The 21982-nt window shown below is 68.4% G+C and overlaps 1 protein-coding gene and 1 long non-coding RNA gene across 2 annotated transcripts in view; both read left to right on the forward strand.

Annotated features, from left to right (window-relative positions):
* Positions 1-1682: 1682 nt before the first annotated feature.
* Positions 1683-10431, forward strand: LOC142073899 (uncharacterized). Its single transcript, XR_012670487.1, has 3 exons — positions 1683-1765; positions 7228-7309; positions 10303-10431. It is a non-coding gene; the product is annotated as an uncharacterized LOC142073899 (long non-coding RNA).
* A 339-nt stretch (positions 10432-10770) lies between these two features.
* The window catches only part of NOTCH3 (notch receptor 3), a 61656-nt gene continuing 50444 nt past the window's right edge, over positions 10771-21982 (forward strand). The window contains exons 1-9 of the mRNA XM_075134089.1: positions 10771-10774; positions 11156-11275; positions 12902-13024; positions 14992-15225; positions 16461-16616; positions 18045-18230; positions 19541-19654; positions 20038-20151; positions 21225-21458. Of these exons, the coding sequence (XP_074990190.1) occupies positions 10771-10774; positions 11156-11275; positions 12902-13024; positions 14992-15225; positions 16461-16616; positions 18045-18230; positions 19541-19654; positions 20038-20151; positions 21225-21458 (1285 nt within the window). The remainder of the gene's footprint in view (positions 10775-11155; positions 11276-12901; positions 13025-14991; positions 15226-16460; positions 16617-18044; positions 18231-19540; positions 19655-20037; positions 20152-21224; positions 21459-21982) is intronic.

Raw genomic sequence — 21982 nt, forward strand, 5'->3', positions numbered from 1 at the left:
GAGTGCCACTACCCAGTCCCTGGGTGCCAGTACCAGCACCCAGGTGCCAGCGCCAGCACCCATGGGTGCCAGTGCCAGTCCCAGGTGCCAGCGCCAGCACCCGTGGGTGCCAGTGCAAGTCCCTGGGTGCTGGTGACGGTCCCTGGGTGCTGGTGCCAGGTGCCAGCACCAGCACCCATGGGTGCCAGTGCCGGTGCCAGGTGCCAGCACCAGCACCCATGGGTGCCAGTGCCAGTCCCAGGTGCCAGGACCAGCACCCATGGGTGCCAGTACCCAGCCCCAGGGTGCCAGTACCAGCACCCCGGTGCCAGCGCCAGCACCCGTGGGTGCCAGTGCCAGCCCCTGGGTGACAGTGCCAGCACCCATGAGTGCCAGTACCCAGTCCCTGGGTGCCAGTACCAGCACCCAGGTGCCAGCGCCAGCACCCGTGGGTGCCAGTGCAAGTCCCTGGGTGCTGGTGACGGTCCCTGGGTGCTGGTGCCAGGTGCCAGCACCAGCACCCATGGGTGCCAGTGCCAGTCCCAGGTGCCAGCGCCAGCACCCGTGGGTGCCAGTGCCAGTCCCAGGTGCCAGCACCCATGGGTGCCAGCGCCCAGCCGAGCCGCAGGAATGTTCCCGAGCGACTTTTTTTTTTTTTGGGGGGGGGGGGGGGGGGGGAGCACCAGGGGGAGGGGGGGAGGGGCAGAACCAGAAAAACCCGCCGGGGTGGGGGCGGGGCCGTGCCCGGCCGCCTGGGTCCCTCTTGGTGGGGGAGGGGAGGGGGTGGGGTGGGGGTGGGGGTGGGGGTCCCCCCCGCTCGGGGCCCCCTCGCTGGCGCCGGGCCCGGCAGCTGCCGCCAGCAGCGGGGGGGGGAGGGGAGGGGGGCAACAGCTGCCTGCCCCTCCCCCACCCCGGGGGGACCCAGGCGGCCGGGCCGGGGGGGAGGGGCCGGGCAGGGGGCTGTGGGGGGGCCTGAGCACCCCCACACGGGTGGGACCCACAGCCCATCCCCCGTGGGTGCTGAGGGTCCCGGTCCCCTCCCGTGGGGGTGGGTCTGGTCCCGGATGGGTCCGTGGGTCCCGTCCCGCGTGGATCCGTGGGGTCTCAGTCCCGGGTGGGTCCCTGGGGAGGGCTCAGTCCCGTCCCGTGGGTGTGGGTCCGGTCCCGGGTGTGTTCGTCGGTCCCGGGTGGGTCCGTGGGTCCGGCCCCATCCCGTGGGGGTGGGTCCCATCCCGGGTGGGTCCGTAGGTCCCGGTCCCGGGTGGGTCGGTGGGTCCTGTCTCCGTTGGTCCGTGGGTCCGATCCCATCCCGTGGGGGTGGGTCCCACCCCGGTGGGTCCGTGGGTCCGGTCCCGGGTGGATCCGTCGGTCCGGTCCCGGGTGTGTCCGTGGGGCTCAGTCCCATCCCATGGGGGTGGGTCCATGGGTCCCGGTCCCGGGTGGGTCCGGGGAGCCGGGGGGGGGGGGGCTCAGCCCGCTCCCGTGTGACCCCCCCACCCGAGACCGAACCCCGCCGACGCCGGGCGTGTCCGAGTGGGCGTGTCCCGCGCCTCGTCCCCGCCCCGTGGGCGTGTCGCGGGGGGTGGGGGAGGGGCGTGTCCCCGGTCCCGGCGGGTCGGCGGCTCCGTCTGGCCGGAGCGGGGCTGAGCCGGGCCGGGCCCCGCTGCCATGGGCCGGGGGGGGGTCCCGGGGGGGGGGGGCGTGGGGGGAGGGGGCGTGGGGGGGGTCCCGCGTGGGGCCCCGGAGCTGCTGCTGCTGCTGCTGCTGCGACTCGGGGCGGCCACAGGTGAGCGGGGGGAAGCGGGTCGGGACTAAGTCGGGACTAAGTCGGGACTAACTAGGTCGGGACTGAGTGGGTCGGGACTGAGTGGGTCGGGAGTAACGGGGTCGGGACTAACCTGGGGGGGGGGTCCGGGGCTGAGCTGAGCGGAGTTAAGCCGAACTGAGCTAAACTGGGTCGAGTGGAGTCGAACTAAGCCGAACCGAGCTCAGCTAAGCCGAACCGAGCTGAGCTGAGCCGAGCTGAGCCGAACCGAGCCGAGTCGGGATGAACTGGGTTGAGTCGGGATGAATTGGGTTGAGTTGGGATGAACTGGGTTGAGTCGGGACTAATCGAGCCGAGTTGAGATGAACTGAGCTAAGCCCAGTCGAACCGAACTGAGCCGGGTCGGGTTAAGCCGAACTGAGCCCGACAGAGCTGAGCTGAGCCGAACCGGGCTGAGCTAAGCCGGGCCGAGCTGAGCCGAACCGGGCTGAGCTAAGCCGGGCCGAGCTGAGCTGAGCCGGGACGAACCGAGCCGGGTCGAGCTAAGCCAAGCCGAGCTGAGCCGAACAGGGCTGAGCCGAGCTAAGCTGAGCCGAACGGAGCTGAGTCGGGCCCAGCTGAGCCGAGCTAAACCGAGCCGAACCGGTCCGAACTAAGCCGGGATGAACCGAGCTAAACAGGGCTGAGCTGAGCTGAGCTTAAGCCGAACCGAGCTGGAGGGGGGTCGGGAGCATTCGGGACCGAGCCGAGCTGAGCCGAACCGAGCCGAGCTAAGCCGAGTTTAGGCGAACCGGGCTGGGGGGGGGTCGGGAGCAGTTTTTGCCCCTCCGGGACCGACCCGAACCGGGCCGGGGGGGTGGGGGGTGGGGAGCCCGCCCGGTCGGTCCAGGTTTAGTCGCGGTTTAGTCGCGGTTTAGTCGCGGTCGATCCCGGTGGGTCCCGGGGTGGGGGAGGGGCGGCGCGGCCGCACTTTGGCGGCGCGGAAAAAGTTTGGAGAGAGGTTGGGGGGGGGGGGGGGAGGGGCGGAACCGGGACTAAATCGGGACTAAACCGGGACTAAACCGGACCCAAGTGGGCTAAGCCGGGCCCACTCGGGTCCACCCGGGTCCAACCGGGGCGGGAGGGGGGCGGCCCCGGGACCGAGGCGGGGGGGATGGGCAGGGGGAGCGGGACCGTGGGAAGGTGGGGGAGGGGCGGGGGGAGGAGGGGGGGGGAACTGGACCCGGTTTTGGGGGGGGGGAGGGGGGAGATCCCGGTGGCGGGGGGGCGAGGGGGGGGTTGGCGGGACCGTGGGAACGCGGGGACGGGCGGGGGGGGAGGGGCGTGGGGGGGGGAGGGGCCGGGCCGTGGGAACGGGGCTGTGGGGGGAGGGGAAGGGGGAGAAGGGGGGGGCGGCGATTTGGGGGTGCGGGGATTTGCGGGGGGAGGAGGTGCGGGGGCCCCGCGGTGCATGACGGGAATGGGGGGGGGGAGGGGCTGGGATTTGGGGGTGCGGGGGGTTTTGGGGGGGGGGGTTTTGCAGCGCTCGTGGTGCATGCTGGGGTGGGGGGGCGGGGATTGGGGGGGCGGGGTCACGTGGTGCATGCTGGGATTTGGGGTGCGGGGGGGTTTTGGGGGTGCAGGGGGTTTTTGGGGTGCAGTGCCCCTGGGTGCCTGCAGGGATTTGGGGGTGCGGGGGGGGGGCGTTGGGGTGCAGGGGGGCCTTGGGGGTGCAGGAGGTTTTTTGGGGGTGCAGGGCCCCTGGGTGCCTGCAGTAATTGGGGGGTGCAGGGATTTGGGGGTGCAGGGTTTTGGGGGTGCAACAATTTTGGGGGGCGTACAGAGATTTGGGGGGGTTGCGGTGATTTTGGGGGTGCAGTGCGGTGCCTGCAGGGGTTTGGGGGTACAGGGGGGTTTTGGGGTGCAGGGATTTTGAGGGGGTGCTGCTGCACCCCCCAGTGTCTGCAGGGATCTGGGGGTGCAACGATTTTGGGGGGGGGTGCAGGGATTTGGGGGTGCAAGGGGGGTTTTGGGGTGCAGTGGCCCTGGGTGCATGCTGGGATTTGGGGGTGAAGGGATTTTGGGGGTGCAGGGATTTTGGGGGTGCAGGGCTCTGGAGTGGGGTGCAGGGATTTGGGGGGGGGGGTCGCAATGCTCCTGGGTGCCTGCAGGGGTTTGGGGGTGCAGGGACTTTTTGGGGGTGCAGAGCCCCTGGGTGCCTGCAGTAATTGGGGGGTGCAGGGATTTTGGGGTGCAGGACCCTGGAGTGGGGTGCAAGCCCAGGGATCTGGGGGTGCAACGATTTTTGGGGGGGGTGCAGGGATTTTGGGGTGCAGGGGGGTTTGGAGGGTGCAGGGATTTTGGGGGTACAGGGATTTTGGGGGGGGCTGCTTGTGCCCCGCAGTGTATGCTGGGATTTGGGGGTGCTGGGTTTGGGGGTGCAGGGAGGGGTGCAGGGGGGGTTTGGGTGCACACACTGGGGTTGGGGGTGCAGGGACTTTGGGGGTGCAGGGGGGGATTTGGGGGTGCAGTGGGTTTTTTGGGGTGCAGTGCCCCTGGGTGCACGCTGGGATTTGGGGGTGCAGGGATTTTGGGGGTGCAGGGCTCTGGAGTGGGGTGCAGGGATTGGGGGGGGGTTGCAATGCTCCTGGGTGCCTGCAGGGGTTTGGGGGTGCAGGGAGGTGGTTTGGGGGTGCAGGGACTTTTTGGGGGGCGCAGTGCCCCTGGGTGCCTGCAGTAATTGGGGGGTGCTGGGATTTGGGGGTACAACGCATTTTGGGGGGGTGCAGAGATTTGGGGGGGTTGCGGTGACTTTGGGGGTGCAGTGCGGTGCCTGGAGGGGTTTGGGGGTGCGGGGGGGGGTTGGGGGTGCAGGGACTTTTTGGGGGTGCAGGGGTGAGTTTAGGGGGGTGCGGTGCTGCCCGGTGCATGCACTGGGTTTGGGGGGGCAGGGATTTTGGGGGGGCAGGGATTTTGGGGGTGCAGGGCCCTGGAGTGGGGTGCAGGGATTTGGGGGAGGGGGGGGGCTGCTGTGCCCCGCGGTGCACCCTGGGATTTGGGGGTGCAGGGGTTTTTTTGGGGGGTGCGGGGGGGTGGTTTGGGGGTGCAGGGCTTTGGGGGTGCCCAGCAGTCTCTCGGGTGGGGGGGGGGTGTCACCATGATTTGGGGTGCACGGTGCCCCCCGAGTGGGGTGCAGTGATCTGGGGGTGCAGTGCTGGGGGGGGGTGGGTGCAGTGAGGGTGCAGGGCACAAGGTCGGGGTGCAGGGAGGGTGCAGGGAGGGTGCAGGGAGGGTGCAGTGGGGGTGCAGTGCATGCACATGGGGTGCAGGGTGGGTGCAGGGCACAAGCCCGGGGTGCAGGGAGGGTGCAACGCACGAGCAGGGGGTGCAGGGCGGGTGCAGTGCACGAGCCCAGGGTGCAGTGAGGGTGCAAAGCACAAGCGCAGGGTGCAGTGCAGGGGGTGCAGTGCGGGTGCAGGGAGGGTGCAGGGAGGGTGCAGGGAGGGTGCAACACACGAGCAGAGGGTGCAGTGCACAAGCCCAGGGTGCAGTGCGGGTGCAGTGCGGGTGCAGTGTGGGTGCAGTGTGGGTGCAGTGTGGGTGCAGGGAGGGTGCAGGGAGGGTGCAACGCACGAGCAAGGGGTGCAGTGCACGAGCCCAGGGTGCAGTGAGGGTGCAGTGTGGGTGCAGAGAGGGTGCAACGCAGGAGCAGGGGGTGCAGTGCACAAGCCCAGGGTGCAGTGTGGGTGCAGGGAGGGTGCAGAGAGGGTGCAACGCAGGAGCAGGGGGTGCAGTGCACAAGCCCAGGGTGCAGTGCGGGTGCAGTGCGGGTGCAGTGTGGGTGCAGGGAGGGTGCAACGCACGAGCAGGGGGTGCAGTGCGGGTGCAGTGCACGAGCCCAGGGTGCAGGGAGGGTGCAGTGAGGGTGCAAAGCACAAGCGCGGGGTGCAGTGCAGGGGGTGCAGGGAGGGTGCAGGGAGGGTGCAGTGCATGAACACGGGGTGCAGGGAGGGTGCAGTGAGGGTGCAAAGCACAAGCACAGGGTGCAGTGCAGGGGGTGCAGTGCAGGGGGTGCAGGGAGGGTGCAGTGCGGGTGCAGCGCCCTCACACTCAGCCCCCCCACCCCTCCAGGTGCACCCAGGGGTGCTTGGGGTTGGGGACCCAGGGTGCGGGTGCTCCCCCCCGCCCCAAAGGGGACACAGGGTGTGGGTGCTCCCCTCCCCCATCCCTAAAAGGGGACCCAGGGTGCGGGTGCTCCCCTCCCCACCACAAGGAGCCTGGTTGGGGGGGGCGGGGATGGGTGGGTGCCCCTTCCCTGCTAAGGGGGGGGTGGGAAATGGGTGACGTGGGTGACCCCGGGTGACCCCAACTGCCCCTCCCCCGCTGTTCCCACGGCCTTGGGCCCCGGACGCCTCCCGTGGGGGGAGGGGGGGGGGGGTGACAGGGCGGGTGGTCCCCGGCCTGCTGGGGGGTCCCAGCCCCACGGTGGGGCTCAGGGTGCTGGGTTGGGGGGGGGGGGGGGGGCAGCAGTTGTGGGGCAGGAATCAAGAGTTGGGGGGGGGGGGCAGACACTTGGGGGGCAGCGTGTGGGGCTGGGGCAGGTAGTTGGGGGGCTGGGATGTGTGGGGCAGGGATGTGTGGGGCAGCCACTTGGGGGGCAGGGCTATGGGGCTGAGGGCAGGGGGTTGGGGGGCAGGAATGGGGGCAGTAACTGGGGATGGGGGGCAGTCACTTGGGGGGCAGGAATGGGGGTTTGGGGGGCAGGAATGGGGGCTCGGGGGGCAGATGCTTGGGGGGCAGGGTGGGGGATGAAGGCAGGGTGGGGGGCAGGGGATCTGTGGGGCAGGGGGGGGATCTATGGGGCAGTGTGTGGGGGAGGGGCATCCATGGGGCGGGGGGGGATCTGTGGGGCAGGGGGGGGATCTATGGGGCAGTGTGTGGGGCAGGGGCATCCATGGGGCGGGGGGGGATCTGTGGGGTGGGGGGGGATCTATGGGGCAGTGGGGGGGGCAGGGGCATCCATGGGGCGGGGGGGGATCTGTGGGGTGGGGGGGGATCTATGGGGCAGTGGGGGGGGCAGGGGCATCCATGGGGCGGGGGGGGATCTGTGGGGCAGGGGGGAGGCAGGGGCATCCATGGGGCAGCAGGGGGGATCTGTGGGGCGGGGGGGGATCTATGGGGCAGTGGGGGGGGCAGGGGCATCCATGGGGCGGGGGGGGATCTATGGGGCAGTGGGGGGGGCAGGGGCATCCATGGGGCAGCGGGGGGGATCTGTGGGGTGGGGGGGGATCTATGGGGCAGTGGGGGGGGGTGGGGGTGGTCCATGGGGCAGCAGGGGGGATCTGTGGGGCAGGGGGGGAGGCAGGGGCATCCATGGGGCGGGGGGGGATCTATGGGGCAGTGGGGGGGGTGGGGGTGGTCCATGGGGCGGGGGGGGATCTGTGGGGTGGGGGGGGTTGTGCCGTGGGGCTGACCTCCTGCTCCCCTCCCCCCCCCCCCTCCAGTGCTGCCGTGCCCGGAGGGGGCCCCACCCTGCGAGAACGGGGGGCTCTGCGTGCTGGACCCCCAAGGCCGGACCACCTGCCTGTGAGTTACCCCCCACCACCACCCATGGGTGCCCCCCACCCATGGGTGCCCCCCCTCCGGGTACCCCTTCCCCCCTCCCAGCGCCTCCCCCCTCCCAGTGCCCCATAGATTCAAGTGCCCCATAACCCCCCCAGGGCACCCACAACCCCCCCTCCCCCCATAGCACCCCATAACCCCCCCGAGCACCCCATAACCCCCCCATGGCACCCATACCCCCCCCCCAGGGCACCCCATAGCACCCCCCTGCACCCCATATCATCCCCCAGGGCACCCCATGACCACCCTCACATGGCACCCATACCCCCCCCCAGGGCACCCCATAGCACCCCCCTGCACCCCATATCCCCCCACCCCCAGGGCACCCCATGACCACCCTCACATGGCACCCAGCACCCCCAGCACCCCCCAGGCCACCCACAACCCCACCCCCAGCACCCCATAACCACTGTCATGGCACCCAGCACCCCCCAGGGCATTCACAACCCGCCCCAGCACCCCATAACCCCCCCCATGGCACCCATCCCCCCTCCAGCACCCCCCACGCCACCCACAACCCCGCCCCCAGGGCACCCACAACCCCGCACCCAGCACCCCATAACCCCCCCCATGGCACCCATCCCCCCCCCCAGCACCCCCCATGGCACCCATCCCCCCCCTCCAGCACCCCATAACCCCCCCCATGGCACCCATCCCCCCCCCCAGCACCCCCTAGGGCACCCACAACCCCGCTCCCAGCACCCCATAACCCCCCACCCACAACCCTCCCCCCCAGCACCCTATAACCGCCTCCATGGCACCCATCCCCCCCCCAGCACCCCCCATGGCACCCATCCCCCCCCAGCACCCCATAACCCCCCCCACGGCACCCATCCCCCCCCCCCAGCACCCCATAACCCCCCCCATGGCACCCATCCCCCCCCCTCCCAGCACCCCCCAGGGCACCCACAACCCCGCCCCCAGAGCACCCCATAACCACCCCCTCCCCCCCCGCACCCCAGCACCTCCAGATGGGTGGGGGCACCCCGGGGTGCAGGCGGGGGAGGGGTGCGGGCGGGGCGCCGCCTGCCCGGGCAGGACAGGCAGGGTGGGGGGGGGGGAGGGGCGGCCGTGGGAGTTCGCCCGGGGCCACGTTCCCAGGGTGCCCCCCCCACCCCCACCCTCACCCCCACCCTGCCCGGACGCCTGGCACCCTGCCCCTCCCCCCACCCCGTGTCCCTCTGGGGGGGGGGGCTGGGGGAGGGGTGGGACCCCTGCGGGGACTCGGGGTGGGGGTGGGGGCGGCACCCATGGGACCACCCCACACTTGGGGGGCACCTGGTTGGGGGGGGGCGTGGGGGTCCCGTGGGTGGTGCGGGGGTCCCATGGGTGCTGTGGGGTTCCATGGTGCTGTGGAGGTCCCAGGTGACCCATGGGTGCTGGGGGGTCTCATGGGTGCCATGGGTCTCCCATGGGTGCTTGGGGGGGTCCCATGGGTGCCGAGGGTCTCCCATGGGTGCTTGGGGGGGTCCCATGGGTGCCATGGGTCTCCCATGGGTGCTGTGGGGTCTCATGGGTGCCATGGGTCTCCCATGGGTGCTGGGGGGGGTCCCATGGGTGCCATGGGTCTCCCATGGGTGCTTGGGGGGGTCCCATGGGTGCCGAGGGTCTCCCATGGGTGCTTGGGGGGGTCCCATGGGTGCCATGGGTCTCCCATGGGTGCTTGGGGGGGTCCCATGGGTGCCATGGGTCTCCCATGGGTGCTGTGGGGTCTCGTGGGTGCCATGGGTCTCCCATGGGTGCTGGGGAGGTCCCATGGGTGCCAAGGGTCTCCCATGGGTGCTGGGGAGGTCCCCTGGGAGCCGAGGGTCTCCCCTGGGTGCTGAGGTCTACCCTGGGTGCTGGGCGGTCCCATGGGTGCTGAGGGTCGCCCCTGGGTGCCAAGGGTCTCCCCTGAGTGTTGGGGTCTCCCCTGGGTGCTGGGCAGTCCCGTGGGTGCTGAGTGTTGCCCATGGGTGCCGAGGGTCTCCCCTGGTCCCCTGGGTGCTGAGGTCTCCCATGGGTGCTGGGCGGTCCCGTGGGTGCCGAGGGTCTCCCCTGGGTGTTGGGGTCTCCCCTGGGTGCTGGGCGGTCCCGTGGGTGCTGAGGGTCTCCCCTGGGTGTTGGGGTCTCCCCTGGGTGTTGGGGTCTCCCATGGGTGCTGGGCGGTCCCGTGGGTGCCGAGGGTCTCCCCTGGGTGTTGGGGTCTCCCCTGGGTGCTGAGGACTCCCATGGGTGCTGAGGTCTCCCCTGGGTGTTGGGGTCTCCCCTGAGTGCTGGGCGGTCCCATGGGTGCTGAGTGTTGCCCCTGGGTGCCGAGGGTCACGCTGGGTGTTGGGGTCTCCCATGGGTGCTGAGGTCTCCCCTGGGTGTTGGGGTCTCCCATGGGTGCTGGGCGGTCCCGTGGGTGCTGAGGGTCTCCCCTGGGTGCTGAGGACTCCCATGGGTGCTGAGAGTCTCCCATGGGTGCTGAGGTCTCCCCTGGGTGTTGGGGTCTCCCCGGGGTGCTGGGCGGTCCCGTGGGTGCTGAGTGTTGCCCCTGGGTGCCGAGGGTCTCCCCTGGGTGTTGGGGTCTCCCCTGGGTGCTGAGGTCTCCCCTGGGTGTTGGTGTCTCCCATGGGTGCCGAGGGTCTCCCACGGGTGCTGAGGTCTCCCCTGGGTGTTGGGGTCTCCCCTGGGTGCTGAGGTCTCCCATGGGTGCTGAGGTCTCCCCTGGGTGTTGGGGTCTCCCCTGGGTGCTGAGGTCTCCCATGGGTGCTGAGGTCTCCCCTGGGTGTTGGGGTCTCCCCTGGGTGCTGAGGTCTCCCATGGGTGCTGAGGTCTCCCCTGGGTGTTGGGGTCTCCCCTGGGTGTTGGGGTCTCCCCTGGGTGCTGAGGTTCTCCCATGGGTGCTGAGGTCTCCCCTGGGTGTTGGGGTCTCCCCTGGGTGCTGAGGTCTCCCATGGGTGCTGAGGTCCCCCCCGGGTGCCGCCCGGCAGGTGCCAGCCGGGGGTGCTGGGGGAGCGGTGCCAGCTGCGGGACCCCTGCACCCCCTCGCCCTGCCCCCCCGGGGTGCTCTGCCAGGGCACCCTGCGCCAGGGCACCCTGCGCCCCCGCTGCCTCTGCCCCCCGGGCACCCGCCGTGAGTGGGGGGGGATGGGGGGGGATGGACCCTGGGTGGGGGTCCCATGGGTGGGGGGGGGGTGTCCCAGGGATGGGGGGGGTCTATGGGGTGGGTGGGTGGGGGTGTTCCATGGGTGGGGGGGTGTCTCAGGGATGGGGGTGTCCCATGGGTGGGGGGGGCAGCTATGGGGTGAGTGGGGTGGGGGGGGTCCCATGGGTGGGGGCGTGTCCCAGGGTTGGGGGGGGGTCCATGGGTGGGGTGGGATGGACCATGGGTGGGGGGTCCCATGGGTGGGGGGGTATCCCAGGGATGGGGGGGGGGCCATGGGGGGGGGAGATGGACCATGGGTGGGGGGTCCCATGGGTGGGGGGGTGTCCCAGGGATGGGGGGAGGGGGGGCTATGGGGTGAATGGGGGTGGGGAGGGTCCCATGGGGGGGGCCATGGGGTGGGCGAGGGGGGGGTCTTCATGGGGTGGGGGGGATGGACCATGGGTGGGGGGGGTCATATGGGGTGGGGGTGGGTCCCATGGGTGGGGGGGGCTATGGGGTGGGCAGGGGTTGGGGGGGGGGGGTCTTCATGGGGGGATGGCAGGGGGTCCCATGGGTGGGGGGGTCCCAATGGGGTGGGGGAGCCCATGGGTGGGGGGGGGTCCCATGGGGATGGGCAGGGTGCTGGCAGGCACCCATGGGTGCCCAATGCCCCCCCCCGACCCCCCCCTCCCACCCAGGTCCCGACTGCACCCCCCTGGAGACGCCCCCCTCCCCCCCCTGCGCCCCCTCCCCCTGCCTGAACGGGGGCACCTGCCGCCAGCTGGGGGAGGGGACCTTCGACTGCGCCTGCCTGCCTGGTGGGTGCTGGCACCCATGGGTGCTGCTGGGGGGGGGGGGTGCACGGTGGGGTGGGGGTCCCTGGAACTGGGGGGGGTGTCTCTGGAAGTGGGTGGGGGTCCCCAGGGGGTGTCCCTGGGGGTCCCTGGAAGTGTGGGTGGGGGGTCCTTGGCACTGGGTGGGGGTCCCTGGAACTGGGTGGGGGGTCCCTGAGGGTCCCTGGAAGTGGGTGGGGGGGGGGTCCTTAAGGGGGGTCCCTTGGGAGGGTCCTTGGCACTGGGTGGGGGGGGGTCCCTAGAACTGGGTGTGGGGTCCCTGGGGGGGTCTTTGGAAGTGGGTGGGGGTCTCTGAGGGGATCCCTGGCACTGGGTGGGAGTCCCTGGGGGTCCCTGAGGGTCCCTGGAACTGGGTGGGGGTCCCTGAGGGTCCCTGGAAGTGGGTGGGGGCGTCCTTGGCACTGGGGGGGCGGGGGGTCCCTAGAACTGGGTGCCTGGGGGGGGGTCTCTAGAAGTGGGTGGGGGGTCCCCAGCAAAGGTGGGGGGTCCTTGGAAATGGGTGGGGGTCTCTGGGGAGTCCCTGGAAGTGGGTGGGGGTCCCTGAGGGTCCCTGGAAGTGGGTGGGGGGGTCCTTGGGGGGTCCTTTGGGGGGATCCTTGGCACTGGGTGGGGGGGTGTCCCTAGAACTGGGTGCGGGGTCCCTGGGGGTCCCGGGCAGTGGGTGGGGGTCCTTGGCACCCATCACCCTTGGCATCCACAGGGCTCCCTGGTGATGGGTTTGGGGGGGTCCTGGGTGCCAGTGGGTGGGGTGGGGGGTCCCTGGCATGGGTGGGGGGTCCCTGGCATGGATTGGGGTCCCTGGCAGGGTGGGGGTCCCAGGCGTGGGTGGGTCGGGGTCCCTGGCGTGAGTGGGGTGACCCGGTCATGGGTGGGGTTTCTGGCATGGGTGGGGTGTCCCAGTCATGGGTAGGGTGGGGTCCCTGGCATGGGTTGGGGGTCCTTGTCATGAGTGGGGTGTCCCGGTCATGGGTGGGGTTTCTGGCATGGGTGGGGTGTCCCAGTCATGGGTGGGGTGGGGTCCCTGGCATGGGTTGGGGGTCCTTGTCATGAGTGGGGTGACCCGGTCATGGGTGGGGTTTCTGGCATGGGTGGGGTGTCCCAGTCATGGGTGGGGTGGGGTCCCTGGCATGGGTTGGGGGTCCTTGTCATGAGTGGGGTGTCCCGGTCATGGGTGGGGTGGGGTCCCTGGCATGGGTTGGGGGTCCTTGTCATGAGTGGGGTGTCCCGGTCATGGGTGGGGTGGGGTCCCTGGCATGGGTTGGGGGTCCTTGTCATGAGTGGGGTGTCCCAGTCATGGGTGGGGTGGGGTTTCTGGCATGGGTGGGGTGTCCCGGTCATGGGTGGGTTGAGGTCCCTGGCATGGGTTGAGGGTCCTTGTCATGAGTGGGGTGTCCCAGTCATGGGTGGGGTTTCTGGCATGGGTGGGGTGTCCCGGTCATGGGTGGGTTGAGGTCCCTGGCATGGGTTGGGGGTCCTTGTCATGAGTGGGTGTCCCAGTCACGGGTGGGTTGAGGTCCCTGGCATGGGTTGGGGGTCCTTGTCATGGGTGGGGGGGTCCCTGGCCCCACCCTGACCCCTGGTGTCCCCAAGGCTTCGAGGGTCCCACCTGTGAGACCAACGTGGACGACTGCCCCGGGCACAAGTGTCTCCACGGGGGAACCTGCGTGGACGGGGTCAACACCTACAACTGCCAGTGCCCACCCGAGTGGACGGGTAGGGGGGGCAGCGGGGTGGGCACCCCAGGGTGGTCATTGGTCACCAGGGTGGGCGTCAAGGTGGGCACCAAAGTGATCATTGAGGTGGGCATGAAGGTGGGCATTGAGGTGGTCAGCAGGGTGGGCACCCCAGGGTGGGTCATTGGTCACCAGGGTGGGCATCAAGGTGGGCACTGAGGGAGTCAGCAGGGTGGGCATTGAGATGGTCACCAAGGTGGGCACCCCAGGGTGGTCATTGGTCACCAGGGTGGGCATCAAGGTGGGCACTGAGGGAGTCAGCAGGGTGGGCGTTGAGATGGTCACCAAGGTGGGCACCCCAGGGTGGTCATTGATCACCAGGGTGGGCATCAAGGTGGGCACTGAGGGAGTCAGCAGGGTGGGCATTGAGATGGTCACCAAGGTGGGCACCCCAGGGTGGTCATTGGTCACCAGGGGGGGTCAACAAGATAGGGACTGAGGTGGGCACCAAGGTGATCATTGAGGTGGGCGTCAAGGTGGGCACCAAGGTGGGGCATCACGGTGGGCACCAAGGTAGACACCAGGGTGGTCATTGAGGTGGGCATCAAGGTAGGCACTGAGGAGGTCACCAGGGTGGGCACCAGGGTGGGCACTTGGACATGGACCAAGGTGGGCATCAAGGTAGGCACCAGGGTGTCATTGAGAAGGTCACTGAAGGTGGGGACCAGGGTGGGCACTGAGGTGGGGACCAGGGTGGGCACTGAGGTGATCAGCAGGGTGGGCACCAAGGTGGGCACTTGGGAATGAACCAAGGTGGTCTCCAGGATGGTCACTGAGGTGGATAATGAGGTGGGGGACCAAGGTGGTCACTAGGGTGGGCACCAGGGTGGTCATTGAGGTGGGCACCAGGGTGGTCACTGAGGTGGGCACTGAGGTGGGGAGCAGGGTGGGCACCAAGATGGGCACCAGGGTGGTCATCGAGGTAGGCTCCAGGGTGGTCATTAAGATGGTCACCGGGGTGGTCGCTGAGGTGGAGACTGAGCTGGGGACCATGGTGGTCAACAGGGTGGGCACCAAGGTGGGCACCAGGGTGGTCATTGAGGTGGGTACTGAGGTGGGGACCAAGGTGGTCCTCAAGGTTGTCACTGAGATGGGGACCAGGCGAGTCCCTGAGATGATCCCAGAAGTGGTCACCAAGGAGGTCCCCAAGGTGGTCAGCAGGGTGTGGACCAAGGTGGTCTCTGAGATGATCCTGGGGCTGATCACCATGAGGTCCCCAAGGTGGCCACTGAGGAGGTGACCACGGTGGTCCCAGAGATAGTCCCCAAGGTGGTCAGTGAGGTGCAGGTCAGGGTGGTCCCTGAGATGGTCCCCGAGGTGGTCACCAAGGAGGTCCCTGAGACAGTCACTGGGGTGGTGACCAAGGTGTTCCCTGAGATGGTGCCTGAGGTGGTCATCAAGGAGGCCCCTAAGGCAGTCCTGAAGGTGGTCTTCAAGGTGGTCAGCAGGGTGGGGACCTGGGTGGCCCCGAGCTGGTCCCCAAGGAGGTCCCCAAGATAGTCCCCAATGTGGTCAGTGAGGTGCAGGTCAGGGTGGTCCCTGAGATGGTCCCAGAGGTGGTCACCAAGGAGGTTCCTGAGGAGGTCAGTGGGGTGGTGACCAAGGTGTTCGTGAGATGGTCTCCAAGGTGGTCATCGAGGAGATCCCCAAAGTGGTCAGCGGGGTGCGGGCCAAAGTGATCCCTGAGATGGTCCCTGAGGTGGTCACCAAGGAGGTTCCTGAGATGGTCAGTGGGCTGGTGACCAAGGTGTTCCCTGAGATGGTCTCCAAGGTGGCCATCAAGGAGGTCCCCGAGGTGGTCATCAAGGAGGTCCCCGAGGTGGTCAGTCCAAGGTGGTCCCTGAGATATTCTCAGGTGATCTCCAAGAAGGTTCCTCAGGTTGCTCACCAAGCCCTACTTGACCCCACCCCCTCCATGTCCCCCCCCCCCCCCCCCCTGCTCCCCAGGCCAGTTCTGCACCGAGGACGTAGACGAGTGCCAACTGCAACCCAACGCTTGCCACAACGGGGGCACCTGCTTCAACACCCAAGGTGGCCACACCTGCGTCTGCGTCAACGGTTGGACGGGCGAGAGCTGCAGCGAGAACATCGACGACTGCGCCACCGCCGTCTGCTTCAACGGGGCCACCTGCCACGACCGCGTGGCCTCCTTCTACTGCGCCTGTCCCATGGGCAAGACGGGTGAGGGAGGAGGTGTTGGGTGGGGCACCCATAGGGTGGGGATCTCATAAGGCAACTTGGTGTGGGGTAGGAGTTCACATGTGTATCCTGGGGTGGGGTGGGGACCTCCAAGGGCACCCTGGCATGGGGTGGGGACCTCCAAGGGCACCCTGGCATGGGGTGAGCACCCATAAGTGTACCCTGGCGTGGGGTGGGGACCTCCAAGGGCACCCTGGAGTGGGGTGTGGACCTCCAAGGGCACCCTGGCATGGGGTGGGGACCTCCAAGGGCACCCTGGCATGGGGTGAGCACCCATAAGTGTACCCTGGCGTGGGGTGGGGACCTCCAAGGGCACCCTGGCATGGGGTGAGCACCCATGAGTGTACCCTGGCATGGGGTGGGGACCTCCAAGGGCACCCTGGCATGGGGTGAGCACCCATGAGTGTACCCTGGTGTGGGGTGGGGACCTCCAAGGGCACCCTGGCATGGGGTGAGCACCCATAAGTGTACCCTGGCGTGGGGTGGGGACCTCCAAGGGCACCCTGGCGTGGGGTGGGAAACTCTGAGAGCACCCTGGCGTGGGGTGGGCACCCTGGGGTGGCTTTGGCAGAGGTTGGGTGGCTCCAGCATGGGGTGGGTACCACCCTTGGGCACCCTGGCATGGGGTGGGCACCCTGGGGTGGCTTTGGCAGAGGTTGGGTGGCCCCAGCATGGGGTGGGTACCACCCTTGGGCACCCTGGCATGGGGTGGGCACCCACTGGGGTAGCCTTGGCATGGGTTGAGTGGCACCAGCATGGGGTGGGCACCACCCTTGGGCACCCTGGCATGGGGTGGGCACCCTGGGTTGGCTTTGGCAGAGTTTGGGTGACCCCAGCATGGGGTGGGCACCCACTGGGGTAGCCTTGGCATGGGTTGAGTGGCACCAGCATATGGGGTGGTCATCACCCTTTCGGCAGCCTGGCATGGGGTGGGCACCCTGGGTTGGCTTTGGCATGGGTTGGGTGATACCAGCATGGGGTGGGCACCACCCTTGGGCACCCTGGCATGGGGTGGGCACCCACTGGGGTAGCCTTGGCATGGGTTGGGTGGCACCAGCATGAGGTGGTCACCACCCTTTGGGCACCCTGGCTTGTGGTGAGAACCCTGGGTTGGCAGAGGTTGGGTTGGGCAGCATGGGTTGGGCACCCACTGCCGGGGAGGGGGGGGGGGGTGGTTCTAGCACCCATGGGTGCCCTGACGCCCCGGTGGGTGCCAGGCCTGTTGTGCCACCTGGACGACGCCTGTGTCAGCAACCCCTGCCACGAGGACGCCATCTGCGACACCAACCCCGTCAACGGCCGCGCCATCTGCACCTGCCCCCCCGGCTTCACCGGCGGCGCCTGCGACCAGGATGTTGACGAGTGCTCCATCGGTGGGTGAGGGGGGCACCCATGGGTGGGGGCAGGCACCCGTGGGTGGGGAGCACCCGAGGGTGGTGGTGGAGGCACCCGTTCGTGGTGGTGGGGGTCATCCATGGGCAGGGTGCACAGGCAGGATTGCACCCCCGTGAGCGATCGCCATGGCAGGGGAGCCAAGAAGGGGAGCACCGATGGGTGGGGGGGGCACCTATGGGTGGGGGGGCACCCCTAGGTGGTGGTGGAGGCTTCTGTTCATGGTGGTGGGGTCAGCCATGGGCAGGGAGCACAAGCAGGGCTGCACCCCCCATGAGTGCCAACCATGGCCATGGCCCCAAGAGGGAGAGCACCCATGGGTGGGGGGGGCCACCCATGGGTGGGGGGGGCCACCCATGGGTGGGGGCAGGCACCCATGGGTGGGGAGCACCCAAGGGTGGTGGTGGAGGCATCCGTTCATGGTGGTGGGGGTCATCCATGGGCAGGGAGCACAGGCAGGGCTGCACCCCCCATGAGGGCCAACCATGGCCATGGCCCCAAGAGGGGGAGCACCCATGGGTGGGGGGGCACCTATGGGTGGAGGGGCACCCATAGGTGGTGGTGGAGGCTTCCGTTCATGGTGGTGGGGTCATCCATGGGCAGGGAGCACAGGTAGGGCTGCACCCCCCATGAGTGCCAACCACGGCCATGGCCCCAAGAGAGGGAGCACCCATGGGGGGGGGGGCACCCATGGGTGGGGGCAGGCACCCATGGGTGGGGAGCACCCAAGGGTGGTGGTGGAGGCATCCGTTCGTGGTGGTGGGGGTCATCCATGGGCAGGGCGCACAGGCAGGATTGCACCCCCGTGAGCGATCGCCATGGCAGGGGAGCCAAGAAGGGGAGCACCGATGGGTGGGGGGGGCACCTATGGGTGGGGGGGCACCCCTAGGTGGTGGTGGAGGCTTCTGTTCATGGTGGTGGGGTCAGCCATGGGCAGGGAGCACAAGCAGGGCTGCACCCCCCATGAGTGCCAACCATGGCCATGGCCCCAAGAGGGAGAGCACCCATGGGTGGGGGGGGCCACCCATGGGTGGGGGGGGCCACCCATGGGTGGGGGCAGGCACCCATGGGTGGGGAGCACCCAAGGGTGGTGGTGGAGGCATCCGTTCATGGTGGTGGGGGTCATCCATGGGCAGGGAGCACAGGCAGGGCTGCACCCCCCATGAGGGCCAACCATGGCCATGGCCCCAAGAGGGGGAGCACCCATGGGTGGGGGGACACCTATGGGTGGAGGGGCACCCCTAGGTGGTGGTGGAGGCTTCTGTTCATGGTGGTGGGGTCAGCCATGGGCAGGGAGCACAGGTAAGGCTGCACCCCCCATGAGTGCCAACCACGGCCATGGCCCCAAGAGGGGGAGCACCCATGGGTGGAGGGGGGGGGGCCACCCATGGGTGCTGACCCCTCCCCAGGCGCCAACCCCTGCGAGCACTTTGGGCGCTGCGTGAACACCCAGGGCTCCTTCGAGTGCCGCTGTGGGCGGGGCTACGCGGGGCCGCGCTGCGAGAGCGACGTCAACGAGTGCCTGTCGGGTCCCTGCCGCAACCAGGCCACCTGCCTGGACCGCATCGGGCGCTTCACCTGCATCTGCATGGCCGGTGGGGGCCACCACCCATGGGTGGGGGTGGGTGGGACGTGGGATGGTCCTGGGATGGGTGGGAGACCTGGGATGGGTTCCTAGATCTGGTGTGGGACGGGGTGGAGATATGGGAACTGGGATGGTCCTGGGATGGGTGTGGGACCTGGGATGGGATCTGGTGGAGATATGGGAGCTGGTGTGGTCCTGGGATGGGTGTGGGACCTGGGATGGGATCTGGTGGAGATATGGGAGCTGGGATGGTCCTGGGATGGGTGTGGGACCTGGGATGGGATCTGGTGGAGATATGGGAGCTGGGATGGTCCTGGGATGGGTGTGGGACCTGGGATGGGATCTGGTGGAGATATGGGAGCTGGGATGGTCCTGGTGTGGGACCTGGTGGAGATACAGGACCTGACGTGGGACCTGGGATGGTCCTGGGATGGGTGGGAGACCTGGGATGGGTTCCTAGATCTGGTGTGGGATGGGGTGGAGATATGGGAGCTGGGATGGTCCTGGGATGGGCATGGGACCTGGGATGGGATCTGGAGGAGATATGGGAGCTGGGATGGTCCTGGGATGGGTGTGGGACCTGGGATGGCTTCTGGTGTGGTTATGGGACCTGGTGTGGGACCTGGTGGAGATACAGGACCTGACGTGGGACCTGGGATGGTCCTGGGATGGGTGGGAGACCTGGGATGGGTTCCTAGATCTGGTGTGGGATGGGGTGGAGATATGGGAACTGGGATGGTCCTGGGATGGGTGTGGGACCTGGGATGGGATCTGGTGGAGATATGGGAGCTGGGATGGTCCTGGGATGGGTGTGGGACCTGGGATGGGATCTGGTGGAGATATGGGAGCTGGGATGGTCCTGGGACGGGTGTGGGACCTGGGATGGGATCTGGTGTGGTTATGGGACCTGGCATGGGACCTGGTGTGGGACCTGGTGGGGGTCTGGGACCTGGGATGGGTGTGGGACTTGGAATGGAGCATGGTATGGGTCCTAGTATGGGACATGGTATGGTTATGGGTCCTGGCATGGGTCCTGGGATGGGTGTGGGACCTGGGGTGGGACCTGGTGAGGGACCTGGTGAAGATATGGGACCTGATATGGGTCATGGTCTCAGTATGGGATCTGGTAGGGACATGGTATGGGTATGGGTGCTGCCATGGGTGCTGCCATGGGTCCTGGTGGGTCCAGGCAGACTTCACCTCCACTTGCAGAGCCATTGGGTGCCCCGTGTGGGCACAGGGTGGGCAAGGTGGAGTCAGGGTGGGGGTGAGGGTGTCAGTGGGTGTCAGGGTGGGGGGTGACGGTGCCGGTGGGTGCAGGGTTCAGCGGGCCCCTGTGTGAGCTGGAGGTGGACGAGTGCCAGAGCAGCCCCTGCGCCAACGGCGGCCGCTGCCACGACCTGGTCAACGGCTTCTCCTGCTCCTGCCCCCCCGGTGAGCACCCACCCACCCAGCACCCACCCCTGGGCACCCACTCCAGCACCCACCCCTGGGAACCCACCCCCCCAGAGCTCCCATCCCTGGGCACCCACCTCAGCACCACCCCCATGGGGACCCACCTCAGCACCCTTCCCCACCATGGAGACCCACCCCAGCACCCACCCTTGGGCAACCCACCCATGGCCACCCCCTCCAAGGGCACCCACCTGTGGGCTCCTGGGCTTGGGGAGGGGGTGTTCCAAGATGAGGTGGCCCTTTTGGGGGTGCAGGAGCTCTGCGGGTACCTGGGGTCCCCTGAGAGGAGTTGGGGGGGGGCCCATGGGGGGGCTTACCCCATCTGGCCCTCCCTCGCCCACCCATGGGTGCCCCCCACCCAGGTTTCTCGGGCCCCACCTGCCAGACGGACATGGATGAGTGCGCCAGCACCCCCTGCCGCAACGGCGCCAAGTGCCTCGACCGCCCCAACGGCTACGAGTGCCGCTGCGCCGAGGGTGAGCCCCCCCCCCACCCGGGACCCCCAGCACCCATGGGTGGGCATGGAACCTGGCATTGACCACCTGGTACCCATGGGTGGGCATGGAACCCAGTGTTGACCATCCAACATCCATCGATGCGCATGGAACCTGGTGTTGACCACCCAGCACCCATGGGTGGGCATGGAACCCAGCATTGACCACCTAACATCCATGGGTGGGCATGGAACCTGGCATTGACCACCCAGCACCCATGGGTGGCCATGGAACCCATGTTGTTGGCCATCCTGCACCCATAGGTGTCTATGGAACCCTGACATTGCCCATCTTGCACCCAGGGGTGTCCCGACCTCCTAGCATTGCCCGTGCTGCACCCACGGGTGTCCCCAGTCCCCTGCCATTGCCCACCCTGCACCCATGGTGTCTCCAGACGCCCAGCATTCCCCATCCTGCACCCATGGGTGTTCTCAACCTCCTGCCATTGCCCACCCTGCACCCACGGGTGTCCCCAGCCCCCCGCCATTGCCCACCCTGCACCCACGGGTGTCCCCAGCCCCCCGCCATTGCCCACCCTGCACCCATGGGTGTCCCCAGCTCCCCAGCATTGCCCACTCTGCACCCATAGGTGTCCCCATCTCCCCAGCATTGCCCACCCTGCACCCATAGGTGTCCCCAGCTCCCCAGCATTGCCCACTCTACATCCATGGTGTCCCCAGCTCCCCACCATTGCCCACCCTGCACCCATGGGTGTCCTGAGCCCCCTGCCATTGCCCACCCTGCACCCATGGGTGTCCCCAGCCCCCTGCCATTGCCCACCCTGCACCCACGGTGTCCCCAGCATTGCCCACCCTGCCCCCATGGGTGTCCCCAGCATTGCCCACCCTGCACCCATGGTGTCCCCAGCATTGCCCACCCTGCACCCACGCTGTCTCCAGACCCCCAGCATTCCCCATCCTGCACCCATGGATGTTCTCAACCACCTGCCATTCCCCACCCTACACCCACGGCTGTCCCCAGCCCCCCGCCATTACCCACCCTGCACCTACGGGTGCCACCCCCCCCCCCCACCACCCTCTCCCACTCCCCCTCAGGTTTCGAGGGACCTCTCTGCGAACGCAACGTGGACGACTGCTCGCCGGACCCCTGCCACCACGGCACCTGCCTGGACGGCATCGCCAGCTTCTCCTGCGCCTGCGCCCCCGGCTTCACCGGCTACCGCTGCGACCTCCAGCTGGACGAGTGCCACAGCAGCCCCTGCCGCAACGGCGGCAAATGCATCGACCGCATCGACGCCTACCAGTGCAACTGCCCGCCCGGCACCGCCGGTAAGGTCTAAGGGGGGGGAGGTGAGAGGATTGGGTGGGGGGTGGAGGGTTTTAGTTGGTCGTGGGGTGGTTGATGGACATGGCGTTGGGTCTTATCTGGGCATGGGGTGGTTGATGGACAGGACGTTGGGTCTTATCTGGTCATGGGGTGGTTGATGGACATGGCGTTGGGTCATATCTGGGTATGGGGGTGGGGTGTTGGGTGGTGTTGGGGTCCTAATTGGTCTTGGGATGGTTGGTGGACACGCGTTGGGTCTTATCTGGATGTGGGATGGTTGATGGGGTTGGGCCTTATCTGGTGGGATGGTTGACATGGCGTTGGGCCTTATCTGGTCATGGGGTGGCTGATGGACATGGTGTTGGGTCTTATGTGGGCATGGGGTGGTTGATGGACATGGCATTGGGTCTTATCTGGGCATGGGGTGGTTGATGGACATGGCTTTGGGTCTTATGTGGGCATGGGGTGGTTGATGGACATGGTGTTGGGTCTTATCTGGTCATGGGGTGGTTGATGGACATGGCGT

This window comes from Calonectris borealis, chromosome 31 (assembly GCF_964195595.1).
Source record: "Calonectris borealis chromosome 31, bCalBor7.hap1.2, whole genome shotgun sequence".
Lineage (NCBI taxonomy): Eukaryota > Metazoa > Chordata > Aves > Procellariiformes > Procellariidae > Calonectris > Calonectris borealis.